Source organism: Mytilus edulis, chromosome 9 (genome assembly GCF_963676685.1).
Source record: "Mytilus edulis chromosome 9, xbMytEdul2.2, whole genome shotgun sequence".
NCBI lineage: Eukaryota > Metazoa > Mollusca > Bivalvia > Mytilida > Mytilidae > Mytilus > Mytilus edulis.
This window is the reverse complement of record NC_092352.1, coordinates 42,199,134-42,225,097: the sequence shown is the minus strand read 5'-3', so window position 1 is coordinate 42,225,097 and position 25,964 is coordinate 42,199,134. Positions and strand designations below refer to the sequence as shown.

The 25,964-nt window shown below is 32.0% G+C and overlaps 1 protein-coding gene across 1 annotated transcript in view; it reads right to left on the bottom strand.

The window, feature by feature from the left end:
* The window catches only part of LOC139489973 (uncharacterized), a 34,229-nt gene extending 8,838 nt beyond the window's left edge, over positions 1–25,391 (bottom strand). The window contains exons 1-7 of the mRNA XM_071276825.1: positions 25,388–25,391; positions 24,639–24,761; positions 23,416–23,471; positions 5,853–5,919; positions 3,898–4,032; positions 2,780–2,926; positions 686–829 (exon numbers count right to left, since the gene is read on the bottom strand). Coding sequence (XP_071132926.1) covers positions 686–829; positions 2,780–2,926; positions 3,898–4,032; positions 5,853–5,919; positions 23,416–23,471; positions 24,639–24,761; positions 25,388–25,391 — 676 coding nt within the window. The remainder of the gene's footprint in view (positions 1–685; positions 830–2,779; positions 2,927–3,897; positions 4,033–5,852; positions 5,920–23,415; positions 23,472–24,638; positions 24,762–25,387) is intronic.
* Between the last annotated feature and the right edge of the window lie 573 nt (positions 25,392–25,964).

Genomic DNA, 25,964 nt, shown 5'->3' with positions numbered 1-25,964 from the left:
GGGAAAAATTAACACAAGCATACTCACATCCTCGCACACAGCTGCGACTTAAACCGACGAACAAATAGATGATTATCTACATAAAAGCGAATATAAAACTTAGGTGCATGTTGCATACGGTTTAAACATCTCTGTCTTAGGCTCAGTTGTGCATTGACCAATATCAAAATAGGAGTCTATACTTATGTCTGCAGAGTAGGGAATCATCATGTGCACACATGAACACGTTCTTGAATTCTAATTATAGATCAATAAATGTTGACCTGGTTTTGTAAATTAACCCGTATTTTACATGTTAACGATTAATCGAACCTCGTAAAAAATTTTGGATGTTGTTGTTTTTTCAATTTTTCAATTTTGGAGGGTTATAAAAAATACAGTTATACATGCCATATTTGCATTTGTAATTTTTTGGTTAAATGATGCAATGAAGAGATTTTATTTTAAATTATTTTGGGGAAACTGGGGCTATTGGAGAACATTTTTAGTGGTATCTTATTAATCTGACGAGCCAATGAATAGCAAATTAGACATAAAGATGGTCATGTGATATAGTTTTTGGAAAATCCAATAGACAAAATATTCACCTCCAGGTATAGAACAAATCACGTACAACAATTATTTCGCCTAAATACGGCTATGGATGTATTCATTCTGTCCGAATAGTGCTTTCGAAAAATCTTACGTGCTGCACAGGTTACGTCTTTGTTTTCAAAATTATTGGTTTTGCATAAACATTTAAAACCGCTTTCATCTCGGCATCCTGCAAGAGTATCTTCACATTGATCAGCCGGATGGCCATCTGTACAGGCTGCTTTTAACGCAATTTCTAAAACAAAAATATTTTACTCTGTATAAAATTTCTAAGAAACTAAAAATATTTGCCCAAATGTGTATGTATTTCTTTTAAGCAAGAACAAAGACAAAAGTCGATTAAACACAGATTCCCTCCTCGCGAAAGGCACATTGAGAATATGTTGGAGTGAAACATGTTTGCTTGCCTTACCATTAACAGATGTTAACAGATTGTAAAACAGGAAAACACGAACTGACGATTTTTTCCTTTCGAAATGATCGTCCTTTATTGATTCGAAAATGATACACAACATGCATGGTGTGGTGACCATTTGTAGGTTAATGGTATGATTACTTTAAAAAAAACAAAACAATTATTTTTAGAACACCCAGGTTTCCAGTCCTTTCGCTAGCCTCCTGATATTTGTAAGGCCTTGAGATACTTTTTTCAAACAGGTTTTCATTCAATTGCTCTTACCTGTCAAAATATGTTATAACTTCTATAGAAAACGAAGAATAAAATAAAATTTTCATGGTATTGCGTATGGAAGACTGTAAACACAATGAAAAGAACCTTTCGAGTTATATATAAAAAAGAAGATGCAGTATGATTAACAGTGAGACAACTCTCCACAAGAGACCAAAATAACACAGAAATCTTAAACTTTATTTCACCGTACGGCCTACAACAATGAGCACAGCCCATACCGCATAGTCAGCCATAAAAAGTCACGAAGTGACAATGTAAAACAATTCAAACGAGAAAAATAACAGCCTTATTTAAGTACAAAAGTTGAACGAAAAACAAATTTGTAACACATAAACAAACGACAACCACTGAATTACAGGCTCCTGACTAGGGACAGGCACAAACATACAGAATGTGACGAGGTTAAACATGTTAGCGGGATCCCAACCCTTCCTTAACCTGGGACAGTGATATAACAGAACAACAGTCCTTTACCGGAAAAATATATCAATTATGCGTGCCGTTATGACGTCATTTACCAGATAGCGGAGACGAACATCAGACGCAACAAGTTTTTCAAGTCTTACTTTCGTTATTTTGGACCACATTGTTTAAAATACACGTGCAAGCTAGCATATATTTTAAATGTTTAATGATTTGCAGTAACATATCAGACTTTATATTTTTACTTTAACGATAAGCGATTGGCCATTTTGAACATATCTCATAAACTCTCATGTTTGCATCTTTTACTTTCACAAAAATCTGTTGCGTCAGACGAACTTATCTGAATTTATCTTCATTTGGAACGCTTTTACCCATAATATTGAAAATTAATGAGGAAAATTCAAAAAAAGAAAAGTCCGTAAACTTTGACAAAATCAAACGCTACAGTTAACATGTAAACAGCTATATGTTCAAATGGTCTTCGAAAGAAAAACATTTTTTTAACGTATACATTTTTAGTAAGGTTAATATATTAATCAAATAGGGTCCCTCTTAGGTCATCAATCATTTTCATGTTTCTAATTACAAAATGTAAATTGTAATTAAAACTTGTATTGACTTAATCAGATATCCTCTTACAAAATTCTAAAAGTCTTTGGTAAGACAGCTAAAAATGCGTTTACTTAGAATACACAATACTTCATTTCATAAAATTGAGAATAGAAATGGGGATTGTGTCAAAAAGACAACAACCAGACAAAAGAGTAGTAAAAACAGACGAAGGCCTCCAACGGATTTCAAATACAGTGAGAAACTTTTGCACCCGGAGGCGGGTTTCCCCGTAAGCCACAAAAACTGTTGACATCGTTAAAGTCTCAACTTATTCAAAAATGATAATTCAAGAAATATTTTATTATTAACTAGTCGGAATTCAAATATTACTTAAGTAAAGCATTCTACATATACACAACTCTGTGAAATAGCAAACACGGAAGCTATTGATACGTCTCTTAAAATTGACGCACAAGTGATAAGTCACAAAACGAATGTTTATATTTCTAGTCTTACTGAGTACACATACGCCTCCAGTTTCATAGTGTGTGTGTTTACAAAGACATTTATCAGTTCCTAAAGCATCTCTATATTCAGAGTTGGCAATACTACATTGATCTGACGCAGTCTGTGCAGCTTCGCAAACTTTATTTAAGGCAAACCCTATAATTTGTAAATCAAAACGAATTATGAGAATATGCTGTTGAATCTAGGCTTACAAAGTTCACAAATATCAATAAATATTTCAAACATGTACTTTTTGCAAAATAGGTCAGTGGAACATAATCAGAAACAAATAAACGTAATCTCTACGTTTCGTGTGCAGTTTATATAATTCAAATCTGATTTCTTTACTATTGATCATCCGAAAATTCCTTTAGAATAGATGTAGCAAATATTTTGAAGCCATTTTTATATATAACCACATAATAAATTTTTTTTTTACTTAAGAGGCAAAAACAAAACTTGACATCAAATATAGTAAGGTCACTAGAAGCCTTAATTCTTAAAACTACGTGTCTTTTTATTTTCTAGTATAATAAATGCATTTATAAATTTGCGAATCGATCAAAAGGGTCCTGTTTTTTCCGGAAATCAATGAAAGAGTACGGATTGATACAATTCAAAGTAATTATACAGGTGGTAACAAATTTAACAATTGAAACTCGAGTGTGGTAGGATCGTTTTCCTATTTGACATACCAGGTTTCTTGTATTTTTCATCGGAATTTTTAATGTTATGTATTAATCTGGAAAATACAATTGCACATTTTGAACCTGACTTTATCATCAGTCGCCTGAAGTTTTCATAATTATAGCGAAAAAATAGGGAAAACTAAATATCTTTAGTAGTTTTGTATATCTTCAGGTGATTGTGCTTTATCTTATTTATCTGAATAATTATTTTTTAAGTTTTAGTTTATGCATGCAATGTTTTCCTTTTCTTTAACATTACTATTTTGTTCAATTCAATAATTTCGGCATTTGCGTAAAGATATTGGTGACATCATTCATGCCGCTACCATTGTTAAGCGTACATAAGTTCAAATTGAACAAACCATAACTATTACTGACCCAAGATACTTATGTCAATGAGACAGCTAGCAAATTACAGATTAAAATAAGAACTCTTACGTGCGGCACATTCTGCAGCAGAGGTTTTTCGGAAAAACCCTGTATCACATATGCAGACATTAGTTTTACCAGTGTCACATATATTATGTGTGTCATCACATGTTGCACTTGAACAATCTTTACCGTAAGCCACTCCTAAAAATAGCATGTGGGGTTTTAATTTTGTTCATTATTCTGAATCGTTATTGTGAAATTTAAATTTGACATATATTTAGGGGGCAACAAAGGTATTGCTCCGAACAATATAATTAAGTTAAAATCGTCAAATACCTAATTATTTTAGAAGCTGATAAGGAGGCTCGAGGGTACAAAAAAATCAGCAAAATTTTGTTTTTTTTCATTTCAAATTTATTTCATTACACTATTAGTTCGTACTTTATAAGATGGTACAATAATCAACCAAAAAAGCAATTCGTTTTGGCACCAGATGACTTTTAAAATGGTTATATCATTGAGAATACTCCAAAATTTCTCCCTTTTTGCCATGTTTTTGCATAAAAATTGGAATAACTTTTTTTACTCATCGGTCACCTGTATTTTTTATTATTGTTTTCAAATGAACTGTACTTAAACTAAACTATTGTAAAATTTAAGCCATTTCTGTAATTTATTTCTTTTTTTATTTCGATTTTACCTTTTTTTCTCCTATTAGTTGAACAGAAAAAAAGTACCTAAACAGAAATGCATGCTTCTTTCGAAGGCATATTGTGAGCTTAAATGAACAGTGACCCAATATTTTTATTTAATTTTTCTTTTAAGAATTAGATCAAGTTTATTTATAGAAAAAAATAGCGAAATCCTATATTTAAAAAAAAAATGATTACACCCGCGGCCCCCTTAAGTGAAAAAATGCATGGCACGTTTGCATTCATTATTTGTACAGGAAATGGAATAACAACTCTCTAAATGAATCATGATTTTTTTTCAGCTGTAAAAATTGCACTCGAGTTCTGTGAGTTTGAGCTTATGTGTATGTCAGATACGATTGCTTTCCAAATGTCCAATAAAAATAAGTACATTGAAAAAACCTCTTCTGTAACTCGAATTTTTATGATTTTAGATTTTTTTTAATAATACAGTGCTTGTAACGAATAAGGATAATGATTCGTGAGTAGTTGGTTGTTGTTTTGATTTGGTCTAATGATATCCATCTAAATCATAAAAAATGATTTTATAAACAATCGAAGCCAGGCTTCACAGTTATTGTGAAACAACCTATTCGAGAGGAGTCAGGATTCAAGATGTGGATACTGAAAAATTCCAAATATCTTTCAGAGTACAGACAATCTAAGAATCTTTTATCTTGCAATAGTAATAACACATTTGACTTCTCTAGGCACATATCCATGTTTTCCCTATTCGTATTGTTCAGTCTTTAGTTGTCTATAGTGTGTGTTCTGTACTATTGTTTGTCTGCTCTCTGTTTGGGGTTTTGTTTTCTTTCTTAACCATGGTGTTGTTAGTTTATTTTCGACTTTGAATGTACCTTTGGTATCTTTCGTCCCTCTTTTTGAAAGACAACTAAAATAGTTGGTCCTTGCTTTGAAAAAGACGAATGGCCAACGTAGATACAATTATGCTTGATTTCTGAATTGATAACATATTTGCTACGGTCGAATGTAGGCTATGCAGAATAATCGCATTAATCTTACATTCCAATAGTCCAACTAAAGACCAACATTTATACTTAAATTTCATTTAACTTGCAGTTTATGATAAATACATATTACTTGTTTGGCTTTATAGCTAGTTTGATCTAAGTGTCACTGATTAGTCTTGTGGAGATGAAACGCGCGTCTGGCGTATTAAGTTATAAGCCTGGTACCTTTGATAACTATTAGGATACAAGAAGTATGATTAGAACAAAACCAAGTACGGAGCAAAATCAAATACTTACCTCAAACATTTCAATATGCTGTACACAACCTATAACTGTATGAATGATCATAACATACCTTCAACACCTTCTGCAATATTAATTACAAACACCATCCAGATACCAACAAACTGAGCTATGAGGTCCTGTAAGAAACAAAAGGAGTATCCTGAAAATTTTTTGAAATTAATAAATTGCATCTTTTGCATGCATGACAAAATTGTATCCTAACTTTATCCTTTGGTTTCAAAAGTACAGTAAGTACAATTTGAAAGTTGTCTCCGGTAGTAGATACATGTTTCCACCTGTACATCTGTCCTTTATTATGAGAACCGTGGGTTTTTTATAGTTGTTTTATATATATTTAACGCATTTCAACAAGTCTATTTTTATAACGAAATACCAACACAGATTTTGGTTAAGTAGTTAAAAAATGTCTTTACTTTATAGTAAGTTATTTGTAGTTAAAACAATCAATACTAGTTGTATAAGAAAGTTTTTGAAAAGACAAAATACTGTTTACCTTACAATCAGCATGACTTTATCTGATTACAATACGAATACTTAAAATTCTGACTAAAAGGAGGCAAAGGTACTTTAGTTCAGTCAGGGACTCGCGATGTCACTAGTGTGTTCTAGTAATTTGCAATACTCGATATAAAAACATTTTATGGTAGCTCTTTAAGAATGCTCATTTGAATCAAGACTATATGATTGAGACACTTTATAATGACATGTTTTCTTAAATCGTAAGTCTAATTTGTTTAATTATTTGTCTTTTACACATCTAAAAAGTATATTTCAACCAAGACAGTTTGAAATTGAAGTTATAAGTAAATTTTACGATATTTATCTTCATGTAACTATGCAGATCATTTGTTAATGGTTAGAATTTTTTCACCCTTTAAACATCCCGTTTCCTAAATTAATTAAAAGAAACATTAATAACGTCAGCGAATATTTTTTGAATTTTCTACTGAATTCCAAACTTTCAATTGATAAAGGTATTACTGCCCATCGTATAAGAAAATGTTTTTTCCGACTTGACTTAATATCATATCAATCTTTTACATAGAAGTTTAGCTAGATATGTCAATAGTGTCGCATGAACAAAAACAGACATACAACTCTATGGCAGTATAACCAAAATGTTACAAAACCAGAAAATGAACATGAGAGGAATATGAAATATAGTATTACACGATTAAATCGCTAACTTTTTTCAAACATATACAAGTATTTCACACTATTTTATCATATTTATTCGCTTTTTAAATAAATATAGTATTGACGCAATAAACTACTTACCATTGTTCAGAGATACCTATTATCTCAAAATCTGCAACGGTTATACTGTATTTTGTTTTTATATGATAATGTGATCTGCACCTTTTCCAGGTGAGAGAAAAAAAATAACAGGTGACATTGCATAGTCGGCACGTTGATTTTTTTCTTCATATGTAACACTTGATAAACTACGTAAATCTACAGCACCTAGCTTAATTTACCTTCGTCTTGAACGCACGCACATTTGAAAAGTAGTCCACAGTGTGTTGATGTTATTATACTATTAGACTTACATAGAAACTGTAAGAATGCTATTATATGAATTACATAGTTTCAACCACAAATCCGCTAAGGGAAAAAAATATGACAGATCTTACGTTATTGGGCTAATTTTGAGACGTTTATATGAAATATTGTGATAGCTCTGTATAACAACAGGTCAAATTTGTAATTTCCAGCTAACATTGTTGTAGGGGAGAAGGACCTTTTTCAGGACGTCGGGTTTAGGTGTTTTTCAGCTTGGGATTTCGGGATTGGTCCTTTCGGGATCCGGGGATTCTTTTTTTAGATATCGGGATGTCGGGATTTAAATTTCTTTAAATTCAGGACCTCGGGATTTCATGTTTTTAAGCCTTTTTATGCTTCTTACTCAAATGCGCAGTGGCAATTTGATAGCATCATGACTACTTTGAAGAATATAGAATATATTTTTTACGATAGTTCCGCAAAGCGTCTGGTGCATTATTTTAATTTGAAAGTTCAATGGTCACGAATACAAGTTATCTGCAAAAATTTGGTAATTGTACGAGGGCACAGAGATTTCTTTTCCATGAATGCGTTTTATATTTGAATTTGATACAAAATACAAATAACAAACCAAGATAAAATTATGTGAGACAAGTTTAATAATATAATTGTCAATAACAAAACAGTGTTAAGTGTTTCTTTAAGATTAGGTCCTAATAATAAAATGGAAGTGTTGAGTGCAATGTCATATACAAATATTTGCTGATTGTGCAATGCAATCAACAAATATTTGCAGGTTTTACCAAATATAACACACAATGATATTTCGTTTTCACATATCCTATATCTAAAACACTTAAATTTATATTATTGAGATTCGTCGGCTGGAAATAGATTTTTGAAATGAATATCAATATATCTGTTGACTAATTTCTGGTAAAAAAAATCATTATGCAAAGTATGCACTGTTCGAAAAATTAGTTTATATAAGAACCCCACGTACATGTACCATACACAAATTCATTTTTAATTCGAATTTAAATGTTCCAAATTCTATCAAATATACAATATATGTTGTGATGTTGCACTATTGTTTTTGGGTGTTAAGGATGAAGGTAGGTACCTATTACAATCCTCTGCGTTTGTTTGTACCTGTCCTAACCCAGGAACCTGATGTTCAGTGGTTGCCGTTTGTTGACGTGCTTTATAAGAATTTGTCGTTTCTTGTTTTTTTTATTATGGTTAGACCGTTGGTTTTCCTGTTTGAATCGTTTTTCCTTATTATTTGTGGGGGTCCTTTATAGCTTGCTGCTCCGTGTGATCGAAGGCTCCGTGTTAAAGACCGTTCTTTGTCCTATAATGGTTAACTGTTTACTTTTACAAATTGTTCCTTGGGTGGCGAGTTGTCTTATTGACACTCATACCACTCTTCGTATACCTACATGTATACATGCACTTGCATGAGATGGATTCTATCAGACGCAGCTCATACTATGAATAATACTGATTTCAAAGTTACACTTAATAACCATTTTTACAATAAAAAAAATGTCAGGGATTACAATTGATTTACCTATACATTAAATTAAGATCAAACAGATTTTTAGAATATGGTTTGACATTGTGTATACTTGAATATTTTCGCTCAAAGTTGATTTGTATGTTAACAAAAAGTAAAATCACAAAAATACTGAACTAGGAGGAATTTCAAAACGGAAAGTCCCTAATCAAATGGCAAAATCAAAAGCTCAAACCAAAAAAACTAATGGATATCAACTGTCATATTCCATTCTAAACAATTCTAACAAAAAGAATTTGATTGCAATTAAAACAACAAACGATGATACTTGTGATTGATGTAAAGATAGACCACTTATTATTTTTGAAAAACAATAACAAGAGTAAATATATGTTTGCTTAATTTTTGTAAGTTATAGTTTTTTTTTTTATTTAGTGTTACGTCATTTAGATAAATTTCATTATAATATTATTCTTGTATATGGCAAATCTATTGAAATACAAATATATCTTACATCCATATACTTTTAGATATTGTTAAGTGTATGCATGAATTAGTGTCTCTTTTTTTTTTAAATCTCTTCAGTATGCTCCCATAAAACCACAAATGTCATTTTGTTTATTGACAGGTTTTTTTTTCAATCGTGGAACATTTCCTTATTGTACTTTCATAGCCTTCGTCGTACACTTTTTTGTGTACTATATTGTAGTGCGATTATGAAAACAATATTGTAAACTATAATTCTCGGAATTTTTTTTGTCTTAGTCTTTCATCGATACAACAGCAAAACCCTGAAGTGCAACAAAATCAAACGAGAATTCAACATACATAAAAACTAACTATTAGATAACAACTACCATATTCCTGACTTGGTACAGGACATTTGAAGAAAACGAATGTGAGTTGATCCTAGAGTTGTGGCTATATAAACCTCATGTGTTATGACAATGCTAAATACACATTGTACCACTAAAATGAAAACATTACCTGAAATGAATACAGTACAAAACAATACAAGATCGGGATAGTTGATTTACTAAAGTATGTGATTGATTCATTAATTAGGTCATTGCCTCTTGGAATGATTATTGAACTGGTTGATTAATTCAGGGAATGATTGATTGATTCATGAATGGGTTGATTGGTTTATGAACTGGTTGATTGATTTAGAAAATTTGTTGATTATTTAATAAACTGGTTGCTTGATAAATGAAATTGATGTTTCAATTATTGATTGTTAGTAGGAGCATATTATACATGTAATTGACATAAAAAGATCGGCTGTTATAATTGATGATTGCATGGTTTTTAACGTTCAGTCGCAAATATTTTAGGGATATAAGGATATTAATGATTTCTATAAGACTTCCATTAAAAACATACAGAGAATTCCTCTCGTAGGAAATGACAAACCAACAGGACAGTGTGAGCATATATTGAAGAAGTGTTTTTCATTTACCAAGAGGTACACAGTTTTCGCAGAAACATCAATCCTTCAATGATATGTTCAATAAATGAAGCAAACTATAATGTGTGTACAGTTTGGTTAAAGTTCTCGTGTACGACTTTTTGTGTTGACTTATACATTAATTGAACAACTTTAATTTTCATTTCGAATCCTTATTGATAAAATTAGCACATCTCTTAGTAATGTAGATTGGTTAAAGTATCATTAAAATTAAATGCATTGATTTTCGATTAAAAAAGAGGGACGAAAGATACCAAAGGGACAGTCAAACTCATAAATCTATATCAAGCTGACAACGCCATGGCTAAAAGTGAAAAAGACAAACAGACAAACAATAGTACACATGACACAACATAGAAAACTAAAGAATAAACAACACGAACCCCATAAAATAGTTGCAAAAACATGGTTACTGTGTAATTTATTAGCTTCATGTATCATACAACTGTTCGATCTTTTACGCATAGTCATAACCAAAAAGATAAACGACAAAACTAATTGCAAATAAATGTCATGATTTAAATGTGTATACCTTATCTTGGATTCCCTTTTTTCCATTATAGGTCATCTAGTAGTGTCATCGATTTTGTTATATTCGCTTATTGCTTTGGTGGTTCTTATTGGCTTAAAAAACTCTTGACCTGAAATACAATGTACATTTTTCTTATAAATTCTTGTCCACTTGGTCGCATGCATATGAAGTACGCAAGTATATATCTCAGTTGAGCCTCTTTATACAATATTCCAGGGACTGTAGTGCCTAACATGATTTTTTGTAAGAGGGTTTCTGCTCACAAGGAACCTAATAAACCAAAAGGTTAAAGTTCCAAATCATCCCATCCCTTTACTGACGCCATTACAAGTTAATTGCCCGTTATGATATATCCGTTTCACAGTTGATAGCGGATATGTTCCGAATGTCGGAACGACAATACCGTTTCATTTTCACAAATTTGAACTACCCAGTTAAAGTTATTACCGGGTTTTTACTACATGAGCAAGACGACAGTGCATCATTTGCAGCTGGATCCGCTTACCCTTCGGAGTAGAAATTTTTAAAATGAAATAATATATTGGCTAGAGACCCTTAAACGTGTGTCCTTTAAATTTCAGAATAAAACCCACTTTGCATCAAGTATAAAGTTCAAGTTGAATATAATGGATGGGTTTAATGTCTCCTAGTTTATCATTAGTATCCAAAGGAATTTAGCAAAATTGTTTATTAAATTAGATACGAATAATTTACTACATCACAGTATGAAGAGTTTAAAAACAACCGAAGTTTATTCATAAGCGCGAAAGCATAAAGAACTAAAACACTCGCCCGAATCCAATTTGATTAATAAGTTACACAAAAACAAACATTATTTGTTTACTATGTCGAAATGATATTTGAAAAGCTTTTAGAAAATGACTTGCATGTAATATATTGAATATGTTGGTCTGTATTGTATCGATTGCGTAATACTGAATTCGTTATATCGCATCAGTATGAAAAACAATATAGACTAAAATACACCCGTCACACATAAGGTGTCTGTGCTTAGTCAGGAACCTCGAGAGCTTTTATCGTATATCATGTCTTAATTTGTAAAAAATTGAAACACTTTTAATAATGTCTTGCGTCCGAAGCGCTTTTCTGGATTTACCTTCATCAGGAACGCTCAAAGCCAAACATTTGAAATCCGAAGATGTATAAGTACCGAAACCGTTGAAGAGCTATATTTGTATGTGTCAAACATACGTAAAATAAATAGCTTAATTCATCTAAAGGCAACTTTGCCTGAGGGAGTTGAAACCTTAGTTTCTTAATAATTTCAAAATTTATAAGCGGACAAGTTTAGTAAAGTTTGTTTAATAAGGTCAGTACCTAAGTACTGACTACTGAGCTGATGATACCCTCGGGGACTGATAGTCCACCAGCAGAGGTATCGACCCAGTGATGTAAAAAATTGAAAACAACACGTTTAATAATTTCTTGCGTCCGAAGTACTTTTCTGGATTTACATTCATCAGGAACGCTCAAAGCCAAACATTTGAAATCCGAAGATGTATAAGTACCGAAACCGCTTAAGAGCTACATATATATATATATGTCAAAAATACGTAAAATAAATAGCCAAATTCATCTAAAGCCAACTTTGCCTGAGTTTGTTGAATAATTTCAAAATTTATAAACGGACAATTTTAGTAAAGTTTGCGACGTAGGTTTCAGACAGTCATAGATGCAAAAGATGGTCAAACACGGTATTGACATGTTAACTTGAATTTTGTACATGTACTGCTAAAACTGTCCGAAAATGAGCGATATTGTTTCCATAGGAGAAAACTTGTTATTGCTCTCTTTGAAATGATGTAAGCAAACTATTCTATCAGCTTATCAGTTATATTATTTTATTTTTTAGATATCTAGATGATTTTACAGACAAATAACGTCTCTTTTTATGCTTAGTACAGTTTATAAAGACCATAGCACTTCAGCGTTATCTCTTTAGTTCAGAGTATTATCGCGATTCCCAGTAAACATTTATACTAGTATATGCATTTCAAACAACCCTCCCACACACTTATAATTATATGTACTTGCATGTGTTTTCATGATCAAAATATCGATTCCTTCATTTCTAAATTTTTGAGAAATGCCTCTATTGAACAGAAATGAGTTTCGATGTAGTTTGACTATTAAATTTTTCATATTGAAATTATATAAAAACAGAATTTGCCGGAAATATAGTCTGTATTTCAAAAGGTATCATATAGGACAAGTATTTGATTGTTTACTTTATATGACTTGTATCGCAAAAGATCCTAAAATTTAATAGATAGACCTCTTAAATCTGATAACTGGTCCACATTGTATAATAGTGATGTTTGCATTTTTCAGTTGGGAAATATAATTGCTTTCATACTACTGATATATCGCCTGTATATTTTTTTCTGTTATAAAAACGTTTGAAATATTTTAAATTCTATTCTCCGTACAAAACTTTACAAGATAGATCCCGCACCAATTTTGATCGTGTTTTGACAGTAATCAATACGCCAAGTGCCGTTGTATTCTCTTATTTTGATGTTATTGACAGAAAATAAATATTAGGATTTTAAATTAATACACTGAATGTCTTTTATCCGTAATATATTAAGGCTTTACTTGATTTTATATCTTTCATATCACAGACGAATGAATTAAAGGATCATAGATATGCTTTAAATGCAACTAAATAAAACACGCTAGAAACATTATTTAAACCATATAATTTTTTATGTAAACAAAAAGGTTATCGTTTACTTAAGCTTTCTTTGTAAAGATATTTATTATGATATCGATATGTATTTAAATTTTATCTATTCAAGCTTTAGAATTATGTTCTCCTCAAATCATTTGAAGAATGAACATTGAAAGACTATGCCGTTCATCGCAGTTCAACTTAAGATATGATAGTAAACAATATTATTCTGGGGACAATTTGAATGTACCCTTATCTTACATGTATTTTCATATTTCGTACTCTTCAACTCAATTTTCATGTTTCGAACCATTGAACATTGAATATTGAAACCCTAGTCCATCTAACTTAATTGCGTTACATTTGTTAGATTTTAGAAGATGATAGTTGCCATCCAAAAAATTGCTTCTTTTTGGTCAATATCTTGATTGTTAAGCGTTTACAAATTAGCAAACAAGATCTTAGCTTTAAGTTCACAAATATAGGAAGATCTATGTAGAGGTATTTCTTACATTTTATCTAATCTAACTTTGAATGTTTGTTTGTTTCAATTGTATATTTATTTGTTTTAAATTTTTTCTTCGCGTAATGATTTTAGGTTATTTTAAACACGTACATGTTGGGCGCTTTGAAATTTCTATAGCGTGTTTCAGCAACTTTCATTTGATGATCTCTGTTGCTTGTAACTAGTATCCGAAGAGATCAGCTGCCTTGTAAACGGGTTTTCTGTACGAACAATTTCGAAATGGTGCGTTGTGATCTCTTTTTCTTTCATTCATTATACAATTATGTTATTACACTACACCATTTCTAACACATGTTTACCTTAAACAGTTTGTCAAGTTGTATAAAGCGGGATTTGTTTTGCACATTGGTCTCGATCATAATCAAAGGGTGGTAACCACATAACACATTTGCGCCAACTGACTGATAAGTAAATGAACGTTAATCTATTATGAGTGAGCTTTGACAATAAACGTATTTTCTAATGACACCTTTCACCATGAAACATTTTAAGCATAGCTATGGAAAATGAGTTCACAAGAATGTCCTTGAATGCTCAACAGATGACTTCCAAGTTATATATTTGACTTTAAATCCATTTGCAGAATACTATTAGTCGTCTGTGGTTACTGACATTGATAATTTTTGTGTTATCGAGATTTTGGCTTATAAAAATTAAAAAAAGTGAAAACGCGGAATGACCGAATACGACCACAATGACATAGTAATTTATTCGTTTTTGAATAACCGGCTTAAATATTTGAAGTGAGATTTAAATTGCAAAGAAGAAATATATTGACAAACTGTAAAAAGCGATTTCAGATCTCGACGAGGCAAATTTTGTTTATCTAAAGAAAGTGATTTTTACCTGGAGTATATTCAATCGAAAACTTAACGGCTTTTATAAATTTGATACATGAAGTACGGGTGATTAAGTTACACTACAATAATGACAGCGACGTAAACCATACAATTCAAAATCCTTTCATCTTGTACTAGTTAATGCAATTCTGTCATTTTCAGCCAGTAACTTAAAATCCTAAATCAGTAGCTAATTCAAACACGGGGGTCCACCATGCCAAAACCTCTTTATATTTCTCATACGCACCCCATATCACTCTAAGTCACCTAAGTTATAGCATTGATTCAATCAAATGAAGCGGGATTTATAATTTAAGGATGAGATGTGATCCTAATACATTGTATAAAAATAAATGATTTGGATATTTACAACAAACCACTTCGACAGTTGGAATGCAACGTAACGAAGTAAAACATATTCGTTTGTCGTCACAGTGTTCAGCTATTTATTGTTTTGTGATAAGTGTTTAATTCCTCTGTGTTTTACTACCATCGCATATTAAAAATTTAAACAATGACTTTGCATTACAATCGTCATTTGTCTATATAGGTTCCAATGCAAAACGGGTATATATTCACATTTTCTCTCCCTCATAAAGAGCCTGTGCACCTGTTTGTCCTGCATAACCTGTCAATGTAGTCTATTATAATCAAATTTGCGAGCCTTTGTTATCAATGTTTTGTTCATGTTAAAGAAAATTGTACACAAAAAAAGAAAATGTAGCTACAATTTTGACTGTGAACATTGAAATGATTAAAAATGTTTTGTTTCAAACTTCTGTAATATTAGATGTGTTTTATCAGGTCAAAATGACAAATCGTCAGTGTACACTATTGTACGTCGTTCAACAAAATTCAAAACGGAAAGTCCCTAATCAAATGGCAAAATCAAAAGCTAAATTACATCAAGCGAATGAATATCAACTGCCATATTCCTGACCTGGTACAGGCATTTTCTTATGTAGAAAATGTTGGGTTTAACTTAGTTTTATAGTTAGCTAAACCTCTCACTAGCATGAAGTCGCATCAAATGTCATTGTATTGACAACGATGTGTGAACAAAATAATCAGACATAATATTTAAAATGTCCAAAATAGGGGTACAGTCAACATTGTACTTTTTTTTAATATACAACCAAAAACCACTGTACACATGTAGGACTCAGAGGTGCGATGGTCACGCTGAAGTGCGATGGTCCGTTCGGTGATGTGCAATGTTCTATCAAACGCATGATGGCAAGTTTTAAATTATACAGATTTTTTTAAGAAGTATATATATATAGATTTTGTTTATAGTTTATTACTTTATATAAATCTACATTCATTATTTGCTATGCCCGTCCATAATTTACTTTACTTTGTTCCTCTTATTAGATCGTAGTTTACCGTAATGATAAAATTAACTTTCACCAATCCTCCCCGTTTGCTGTTGTTATTTAATTTTGTAGGACCCCCCCCCCCCCCCTCTTAAAAACTTTGAAAACTGCTTCTTACATACAAATTGTCTTTTACATGGATGTATGAAAAGCATTGACAATATAGTATGTATAAAACATCGCACTTCAGCGTGATCACTATCGCACCTCGGTGTTACTATCAACAAGATAGCGTCACAATGCCACCATCGCACTCCAGCGTGATAAAAACGCACTTCAGCGTCAAACCATCGCACCTTAGGGTGACCATCGCGGTTCAGAGTCTCACTAGCATGAGAGTCGCATCAAATTTCATTGTATTGACAACGATGTGTGAACAAAACAAACATTAATATTTAAAATGTCAAAAATAGGGGTACTGTCAACATTGTACAAAGCCCTCTTTGTACTTTTTTGTAATATACAACCAGAAACTATACACAAAAAGTTTTATTACTACAGGCACTCAAACGAAAGTTAAATGACATGGGCCGTATTGAAAAAAAACAGCCTCTATTTCTAAACAAAAACAAGAACGGTTTGGTAGAGAATGGAATAGCTGGCACTGTCTGTGTTCATACTGAAGAACAATTACACAAATACATGATAACTTAGTTTTTTGATTGACTTGAAACCTATAATCTGGGTGGTTATTTTTTTTACTTTTCATCTGCCTTGATTCAAGTACTATATAAATGCAGTGATATGCAGAGCAACCCACTGATGACAAATTTTCTTTTTAATTCATTCAAATTATTTACTTGTTTTTGATGTTTCTGACAAGTTTTTAGGATTTCTTTCATTTTAATTTTTTATTTCAATTTACTTTTCTTCTCCAAAATTTTTTCATAGAAATAAACAAAACATAGACAAATTATTCCAGAAAAAACATAAACCTTATCATGCCAACAACTGGTTTTAGAACACATGTGTATTTTCCGAAGCGAAACCCCTATAAGTGAATCAATATTATTTTTAAAAATACAATGTATGATACTTTGACAAAAGTTTTATAACTATATTCCTTCTGGATAAGACAATAACAATCAAAACCAAGGAGTAAACATAGACTCAAAAAACAAAGGATATATTCCTTCTGGATAAATCTGGCTATTGAAACCTATACATCCTGTCATTGTGTTATTTAATTTTTTAATTTTTACTTATATGCTTGGTCTGTATGCCATGTTGTGCTTCTTTGTTACATGTTTGTATGTTTTTAAGTGACTAGGATTATAGCACAATGTTGACTGCTGTATTTTTGACAAATTCATTTATAATGTCTGTTTGATTTTTTTCACACATCGTTGTCAATATAAAGGAATTTTGATGCGACTGTCATACAATTGTGTGCGGGTTAGCTAGCCATAAAACCAGGTTCATTCAACCAATTTCTACGTATGAAAATGCCTGTACCAAGTCAGGAATAGCGCAGTTGTTATCCATTCGTTTGATGTGTTTGAGCTTTTGATTTTGCCATTTGATTAGTGACTTTCCGTTTTGAATTTTCCTCGGAGTTCAGTATCTTCTTGTTATTTTTTATTTTTGTTTTTGTTTATTGGAGGCTTGGTTGGTTTGTTAAGGTCCATGACGATATATGTGTGCTGAGTATAGAATATAGCCATAAAAGACGGAATGTGAGATACATTAAGGTACAGTGAAACCTGTCCAAACCGAACACCCACGGGACTTTGCGTTTTGTTCGGTTTTCACAGGTGTTCGGATTGAAGAGGTAAACGAAAGTCGACACCAAAATAATTTTGACACCTAATACTGACAAGGGACGATAGGTAACACACAGACGACAATTTATTTTCATGATGATTTGGATGTAAATGTAAAAATCTAGGTAGATGAAGATAGACGTATTGTCCCTTTTTATATATTAATCAAACGCCACTCCGGCAATCAAGCTCCTTGTTGAGTAAAGGTATCAATCGTTCAATGATGTCCGATGTGAAGCGATTTTGCTTAATATAATTATTTTTTCATCCGTTAATTCACTGACCAATTCAGATTCTCAGTCACTGCCAAATTACGATTCTGTAGTTGAATCGAGATCGTCATTTTCAATTATCTGTACACACGAGTTCTCGGACTAAACTGGCCACCCGCTGATTGATACTTTGCCACAAGATAAGAGCGAAACAACAGCAGGGGTCCAGTTTATTCTCGAACTTTATCGTTGATAAATAGCAAATGAGAGTCTGCAGGAGCATTTGGATATGTATAGGGCCTCTAAAGAAAATCCGGCATCCCGTAAATATTATTTGAATGTCGTTGACCTTGTTGTGTGGTACGACTTCTTAATCCAGTGAAACGCTTTAAAACTATTAGTTAATAAATTATTAAACAATTTAGCTACTGAATGGCAGTTACGAGTTTGCGGCCGTAAATATTTGAATAACGTGCATTTAATTGATCTAAGGGAAAGGTCCATTCTTGTCCTTTTTGGCGATAGGGGCAGCGGACCAGTTTAACGCTTCTTTACAAAAAAAAATCATTTGATCACTGAATACATATAGACACAAACATGTTAATTAGTTTGTAATAACAAGTCACCAATTCAGTAAACTCAAATACCCTTGGGGATACTCTGTCATCTGTTTGTTTAATTAAATCATGAAATAATTAAAAATACTTTTTTGTTTTGATTGCTATCGATCGATTTTGACAGTTAATTTTTTTTAAATACATATTTACTAACGAGCCTTCAAAAAGCGTTCGGAATTCGGTGTTGAAGGGGTTCGTTTTTTTCAGGTTAGATTAACGTTAATTGATAGGGAAATTTGTGGGACTTTGAAAATTGTTCGGTTTAAACTGAAATTCGGTTTTATCAGGATTCGGTATACCCAGGTTTCACTGTATAAGATGTCAAGACGATGAATTATATTTACGAAATTGTAAATGAGATATAGATTTCTAGATCAAATTAAGGGCGCTATAAATTTATTTCTTTTGGATACAAAACGGCATATTTTGTTAATATTGAACAAACGAATAAAATATTCTTCACTTAATGAAAAGTTCAGCGAAAGATAGCAAGACCTTGTTGATAAATATCCGTATCAACTTCACAAATATTACACGAAGGTCCTTAAGTATGGATTGGCTAGAGGTATAAGGGGAGGGTTGAGATCTCACAAACATGTTTAACCCCGCCGCATTTTTGCGCCTGTCCCAAGTCAGGAGCCTCTGGCCTTTGTTAGTCTTGTATTATTTTAATTTTAGTTTCTTGTGTACAATTTGGAAATTAGTATGGCGTTCATTATCACTGAACTAGTATATATTTGTTTAGGGGCCAGATGAAGGACGCCTCAGGGTGCGGGAATTTCTCGCTACATTGAAGACCTGTTGGTGACCTTCTGCTGTTGTTTTTTTCTATGGTCGGGTTGTTGTCTCTTTGGCACATTCCCCATTTCCATTCTCAATTTTATTCTAGGTACTGACGTTGTTTATCATCTTAAAAACGTGTTTTATGATGTTTTTATTTGTCTTTGTTTATTAATTCTTTTAAGGTTTTGTCTATATTTGGTATTATTTATTTATTCGTTTGACGTGACTTGGTACTTATACATCCCGGTATTGTTTTATTGTGCTGTGGTAATTTTTTGTATTTTTGTCCTTATATTGAGCAAAAAGTATATTTGTTTTGCTCTGAGGTTGTTAATTTAATTTTTTCAAACATGGATGTGGTATGATTTCCAATTAGAAAATATCTATCAGACATTTCATGACGTAGATGTTAGTAACTATTAGTCATTGTACAGTTTAACAAACCTTCTTTTTGGCTTACGGCTTATTTCCAGTTCATATGTTTTTTCTATATTTTTGGTTAAAGACAAACAAATTATTTCATGACTTATTCAATGACGTGAGCACAATCACTCGGGAATAAAAAAAAATTGCATTGAAATGGCTTTGTTTTGAATAGGAGTATACTAATGAATTCGAAAAGACAATGATTTTCGGCCTTCTTTTTGTTTATTTCATTAAGCTTCTTTGTAGTGTCCTTTTACTGCTGGTTCTTTTTCATATTTATCTTTTAATCATGGTTTTTCTACTTTAAGTAATTTTGGTTAGAATTTACTTCCCTTTTTTTAAGTATATATTACATTTCATAAAAGCAGAAAAAAGTTAATAAACGTTTTTCTATTGTTTTTTCTATTTTGATATAATATTGCAATTACAATCTTCATTTACATGCGTACATGACCTATACATGTACAAACACGAGAAGTATTTTAAATCTTTTAATGAATTACACCTCTCAACTGCTGCTTTACTTGTTATTTAGCTCTTCGATTTTGTCAAACAGAGAATAAGACAAATATTAGATAGAGAGTCATGTTTGCCAGGACTGTTAATTTTGATAATTATACAGTGAGCGAAGACATAGTATAGCTTGTTTACTTACAAGAATCATAAAGTGTTATTAGACATTTGCGGAAACTAGGTCTATACCTTGGATTACACTTTAGACTTACGATTACAGGTGACAAAAACAATGGCTTATCTCAAAATACAAAAACAAACCAACAATAGAGATACAAAATAGCAAATGCTGTTTAACGTATAAAATTTTCTGACGTCAGACGCACAAATCAATGAATTTGTTTGTATATAGATGTTTTTGTGTTCTGTTAAATTGGCCATTTTAAAATACGATGATGACTGATGTACCCATATTTTGACTATTTATTTATTGTGTCTGTTTAGTTAACGCATCAATGTAAATATAACGGAATTTGATGAGACTGTCATCAAAGTGAGAGGGAGGGTTAGCGCTATAAAACCAGGTTTAATCCACCATTTTCTACATTTGAAAATGCCTTTACCAAGTCAGGAATATGACAGTTCTTGTCCATTCGTTTTTGATGCGTTTTGTTGTTTGAAATTGCCGTGTGATTATGGACTTTCCAAATTGATTTTTCTCTTGGTTCAGTATTTTTGTGATTTTACTTTTTTTATTAAAAAAGATGTAAGCAACACGTTAAAATTTCTTGTGTTCGAAGCGCTTTTTTGAATTAACCGTCAGGACCACACAAAACCGAATATTTGAAGACAAGAATTTATAAGGACCGAAGGTGTAGATAAACATATGATATATTATATTACCAGCAGGAGCAATAGACTTTCCCTGCTAAACAGGGTACTTTTAATGCAATGGTTAATATACGAAAACCAGCAAAAAATTGTTCAGAGGCCACTCTACAATAAACTGTTTCATTTGAAATAGTAATGTTGGTGTCGTTTTTGTTATGCACGATTACAACTTTGTATCTGCAACTGTTGCCTTGCCGACTTAAATGTATTTTGATTTTAACAATTTCTTCTCGCCTGCTAAACTTGTGCATTTTTTTATCCCTAACAATCAAATGAATAGCTTTGCGTATAAACTTTGTGTTGAAATGAACAACGTCGCAGTGAGAGATAACGGACTGTTCCGGGGGTTGGAACACCCCTTTTCTTTCCGATCAATGCTTTTGAATAGGGATATATATTTGCACCCCCTTTTTATCTTGGGTTGAAATCCCCTTTTGAAAATGGCGCTGGGTCGACTCCTGCGTCGTCAGTGTACTCTATAATACAACTCCATGAAAACAGTACCAGTCTAGGAACAGGGGTTAAAGCGCATGTTTCGAGCATACCAGCCCCACATGTTCATAGGGGATAGTTATCGACACTGCGAAAAAAAAACGTCCATACTTTATGATTCCCAAGATCTCTATTATAATAATTACGTAAAAGAAAAAAAGGTTGGAACTCGTTTGTTCTTGTTTGTTTGTTACTGTGGAAAACATAGATAGCAAAGTTGTAACTATTTGTGTACAGCTATTCTTACATTTCAACTGAGTTTGGAGAACAGTTTAAAAAATATTTCCGATATAAAGAATTTCGTTGACAACTTTTTTTTTTTTTTTTTTTTTTTTTTTTTACTTTCTGGAATAGTTTTTTTTCTCTATTGAAACCAAAAACGTTGACAAAAAGAGTTTGCCTTATTGAGGAAAAATAAAAGATTTCAAAATTATACCGAACGGCAAGTGAAATTTAAATAAGAATAAATAGCTCAAAATCTCCCGTACGCTGTATTTCCTCATTCTCTTTTAAACAAAATAAAAGAGAGAAAGTATGTCTTAGAATAAACATGCTAACATGATTCATGGTTGATTGCCTATTTCCTAACACAAAGTATTGCTGAATTTTTTCTGCAATTGTCCCAATCTAGCTACTGCAAAGATATTTGCTATATTTTGTGTGTCTCATATCAAATTTATTTTTAAAAGAACGTTAGTTCAGTCTTTGATACTTCGTACAATTACAGCATTACCAACCTGGATAACACCGTATACAATAATTAATGTTAACACATTGTGCATATATATCAGAAAAAAACGTGGCTCAACTGCAGAAAAACATATACTATCGTAACATTGTTTTAGATCGACGGTTTAATTTTACACTTTGAGAAGGCCCAAGATTTGAATGTTACCTGTAAGTGTAATTGTAATCCTAATCGTAGGTGTATGACAGCTTCCGCAAATGTCTATTACTATTAAATGCGCACATACAAGAGTTAGTTTTTTTTTCAAATAAGTGTACTTAAAACAAAATACTGATGCCAGAAAAATACAAACAAATCTGTACATCAATATTCTGGACGAATGATCATTGTTTTTCGCTGCCTAATAAAAGTCTAGAGTTATTCATATAATCCAGCACTTTGAAAAATCAACAATAACACGTATAGATATGAATTTAAATTGTTTTAAACAAATACATTGTTTATGAGTTTAAAATATATCCAATTTCTCTTAACATAATGATACTTGTTTGAACTTTAATTATATTATATAAATCATTCAAATAATGTATATTGAAATAGTTCCTCCGGATTTTCGAAGTAAATAAATGAAAGAAAGAAATTTTAAAAAAAGCAAACACAAAAAACAACTAAAAAATAAAATTATAGGGTACCACTATGCACCAAACAGATTGTTTAAAAGCTAAAACGTATAATATAGATATCATAAAGAAAATTAAAACACTACAAAACGAAAATACCTAAACACTATACGAATAAACATTTATCGTAAAACAAACATCATGGATACAAAAATAGGTATCACCAACATATACGACAGAGTTGCGACTTCAATTACACCACTACCTGAAAAAAAACCAATAAACATACTTGACACAATGTTTTTTCTAACTCATATGATACTATTTCGATACATGAAATGCTAAAATGGATTAATGTTTTGTGTCGTTGACAAAATTTGCGCAACAAAAACTGTATTGGTAATTTGATTATACACTTGTTAAGTGTGCATAAAACCTTAAAGTTGTTCATGAATCGCAAAAACCTCGATTGAGAAGAACGTGAGGATAATTTAAGCCATAGACAACATTTTTATTTTGTCGTTTTTTAGCATCAAATAAGGGCAGTAGTAGTCTACCGCTGTTCGAAAGTCATAAATCGATTGAGAGAAAACAAATCCGGCTAACAAACGAAAACTGAGGTAAACCAATCTACTTAAAGAGGAAACGAGGAAAACAACAAAACAACAGAAACACTGAATTGCAATAAACAAAAACAAAACGACAATGCAACACACACAAAAACGACCGAATAAGAAATACTCGCCCTATAAGAAAAACGTTGTGCCACACCGGTAATCGTATTGATGTTACCTGTCATTTTGGCTAAGTAAACAAAATATTTTAGCGTACGTATTTAGTAAGATTAGTACAATAAAAACCAGCGTAGACTTTGACTAAAACGGAATCAAAGACTATAAAAGCTCATCAAAAAAGTAAAATAACAAAAATACTGAACTTCGAGGAAAATTGAAAAACGGAAGGTACCTAATCAAATTACAAAATCTAAAGCTCACAAAAATCAACCGAATGGGTAACAACTGCCATATTCCCGACTTGGTACAGACTTTTTCTCATGTAGAAAATGGGGGAATAAACCTATTTTATAGGTATCTGAACCTCGCACTTGTAAATGGTCGCATTGAATTCCAAATATACATCAGTCATAGAATTTATACGCAAGACATTTGTTCTGTTTATATTAGACTCACAAGTGATGCCCGAACGAAACATTTAGGTGTGGTTCTACTATGAAATAGTGATTTTATTCACATAATTGTCTTATTGAATTAAATCGACGTGAAATATTTCAACATTTGTACTAGAAACTTGCATTTCGGCTACTTTGATGTTAATGATATGATACAGATAATAGAAATACTAAGATAAAGTGACAAATGAAACGGCGACATTGCCCAGTATTTTTAATTTTCTCTATTGAACTCAAACTTACACATGGTAGGTTTGACGGTAGGTGTTGCAGTATAACCTGTCTCGCATTGGCATTTAGAAGAAGTGTTACAAGAAGCATGGGTTACACACTGATCTGCAGCACAAGTAACACCTGGAACAATTCCTGCAATTAAAAATGAACAAAAACATTTAAAGTATTAGTTGTGACAATGATCCAAGACAAAAACACATTACATTCAACGTCTGGTCCAGGACACTAAATAGGTGCATACATTCTACGTCAATCTGTCAATCGAGTAGATTATCCTTTGTAAATGTTCCGTATCATATGCGTGCAGTGATACTGAGGTCTCTGGCCGCTCCGATGTGTCTACGGTGTTTTGGAGAAGCTCTAGATCTCCAATGTCGTAACAAGACTGCAGTACAACATATAAACAGAACAACTTAAATAAAGTATGGTCCTTGTAGGTGATGTCATATACTTTACAGGCTTTACACAATAAACGTGGTAAGTCACTAGACGCCCTGTCACCATCGGTATAATTAAAGAAACAAAAACTCGTTTTACAATATGTGGATTTGATTTTGACATCTTCTTTTTGTAAAGACAAATAGTGATTTAAATTATTAAGTTAATCTTTTTTATTATTAAAATATGATAAAATTACCTTTTCAATGACGCGAAAACTAGATGGGTCATACCTTATGAAGAATAGAATGTGTTAATTACCTCGACTATGCGCGTAAAATCGGATCATACACATATGGTCGGACCATATGAGTATATACCCATATGGTCATGACCATACGCGAACGGTCAAAATACTCATATGTTCCAGAACATAAATATAACAAATTGATAATAACTTTATCACAAAACATTCCCTCCGTATTCTGAACACTACACTAATGAGTTGAATTGAATAAACCATTTGGGCTTGGTTCCTCAAATGAAAAAGGCACAAATGTAAATGACAGACTAAATTGATATATTAATCTTGAATGGAGAAGATATTAACATAATTTTGTTAGAGGTCTTCTGTCGGTTCGAGGACAAGTTCCAGATTCAAGTTTTGATTGTATTCAGCTGAGGGACGCCTCCGGGTTACTTCCATATAAACATATATCGAAATCAAAATCTCACTCATAGGAACATGGCTTAAATAAAAACAAATATTCAGGACAAAATTACATTAAATGTAAAAATGAAGATGTGGCCTGATCCCAATGATACATCTATACCAGAAAAGACCAAATTGCACAGAAATTAAAAACTTAGGTCACCGTACGTCCTTCAACAATAAGCAAATCCCATGGCACATATTAAGGCCCCGAAATGACAAATTTAAAACCATTCAAACGAGAA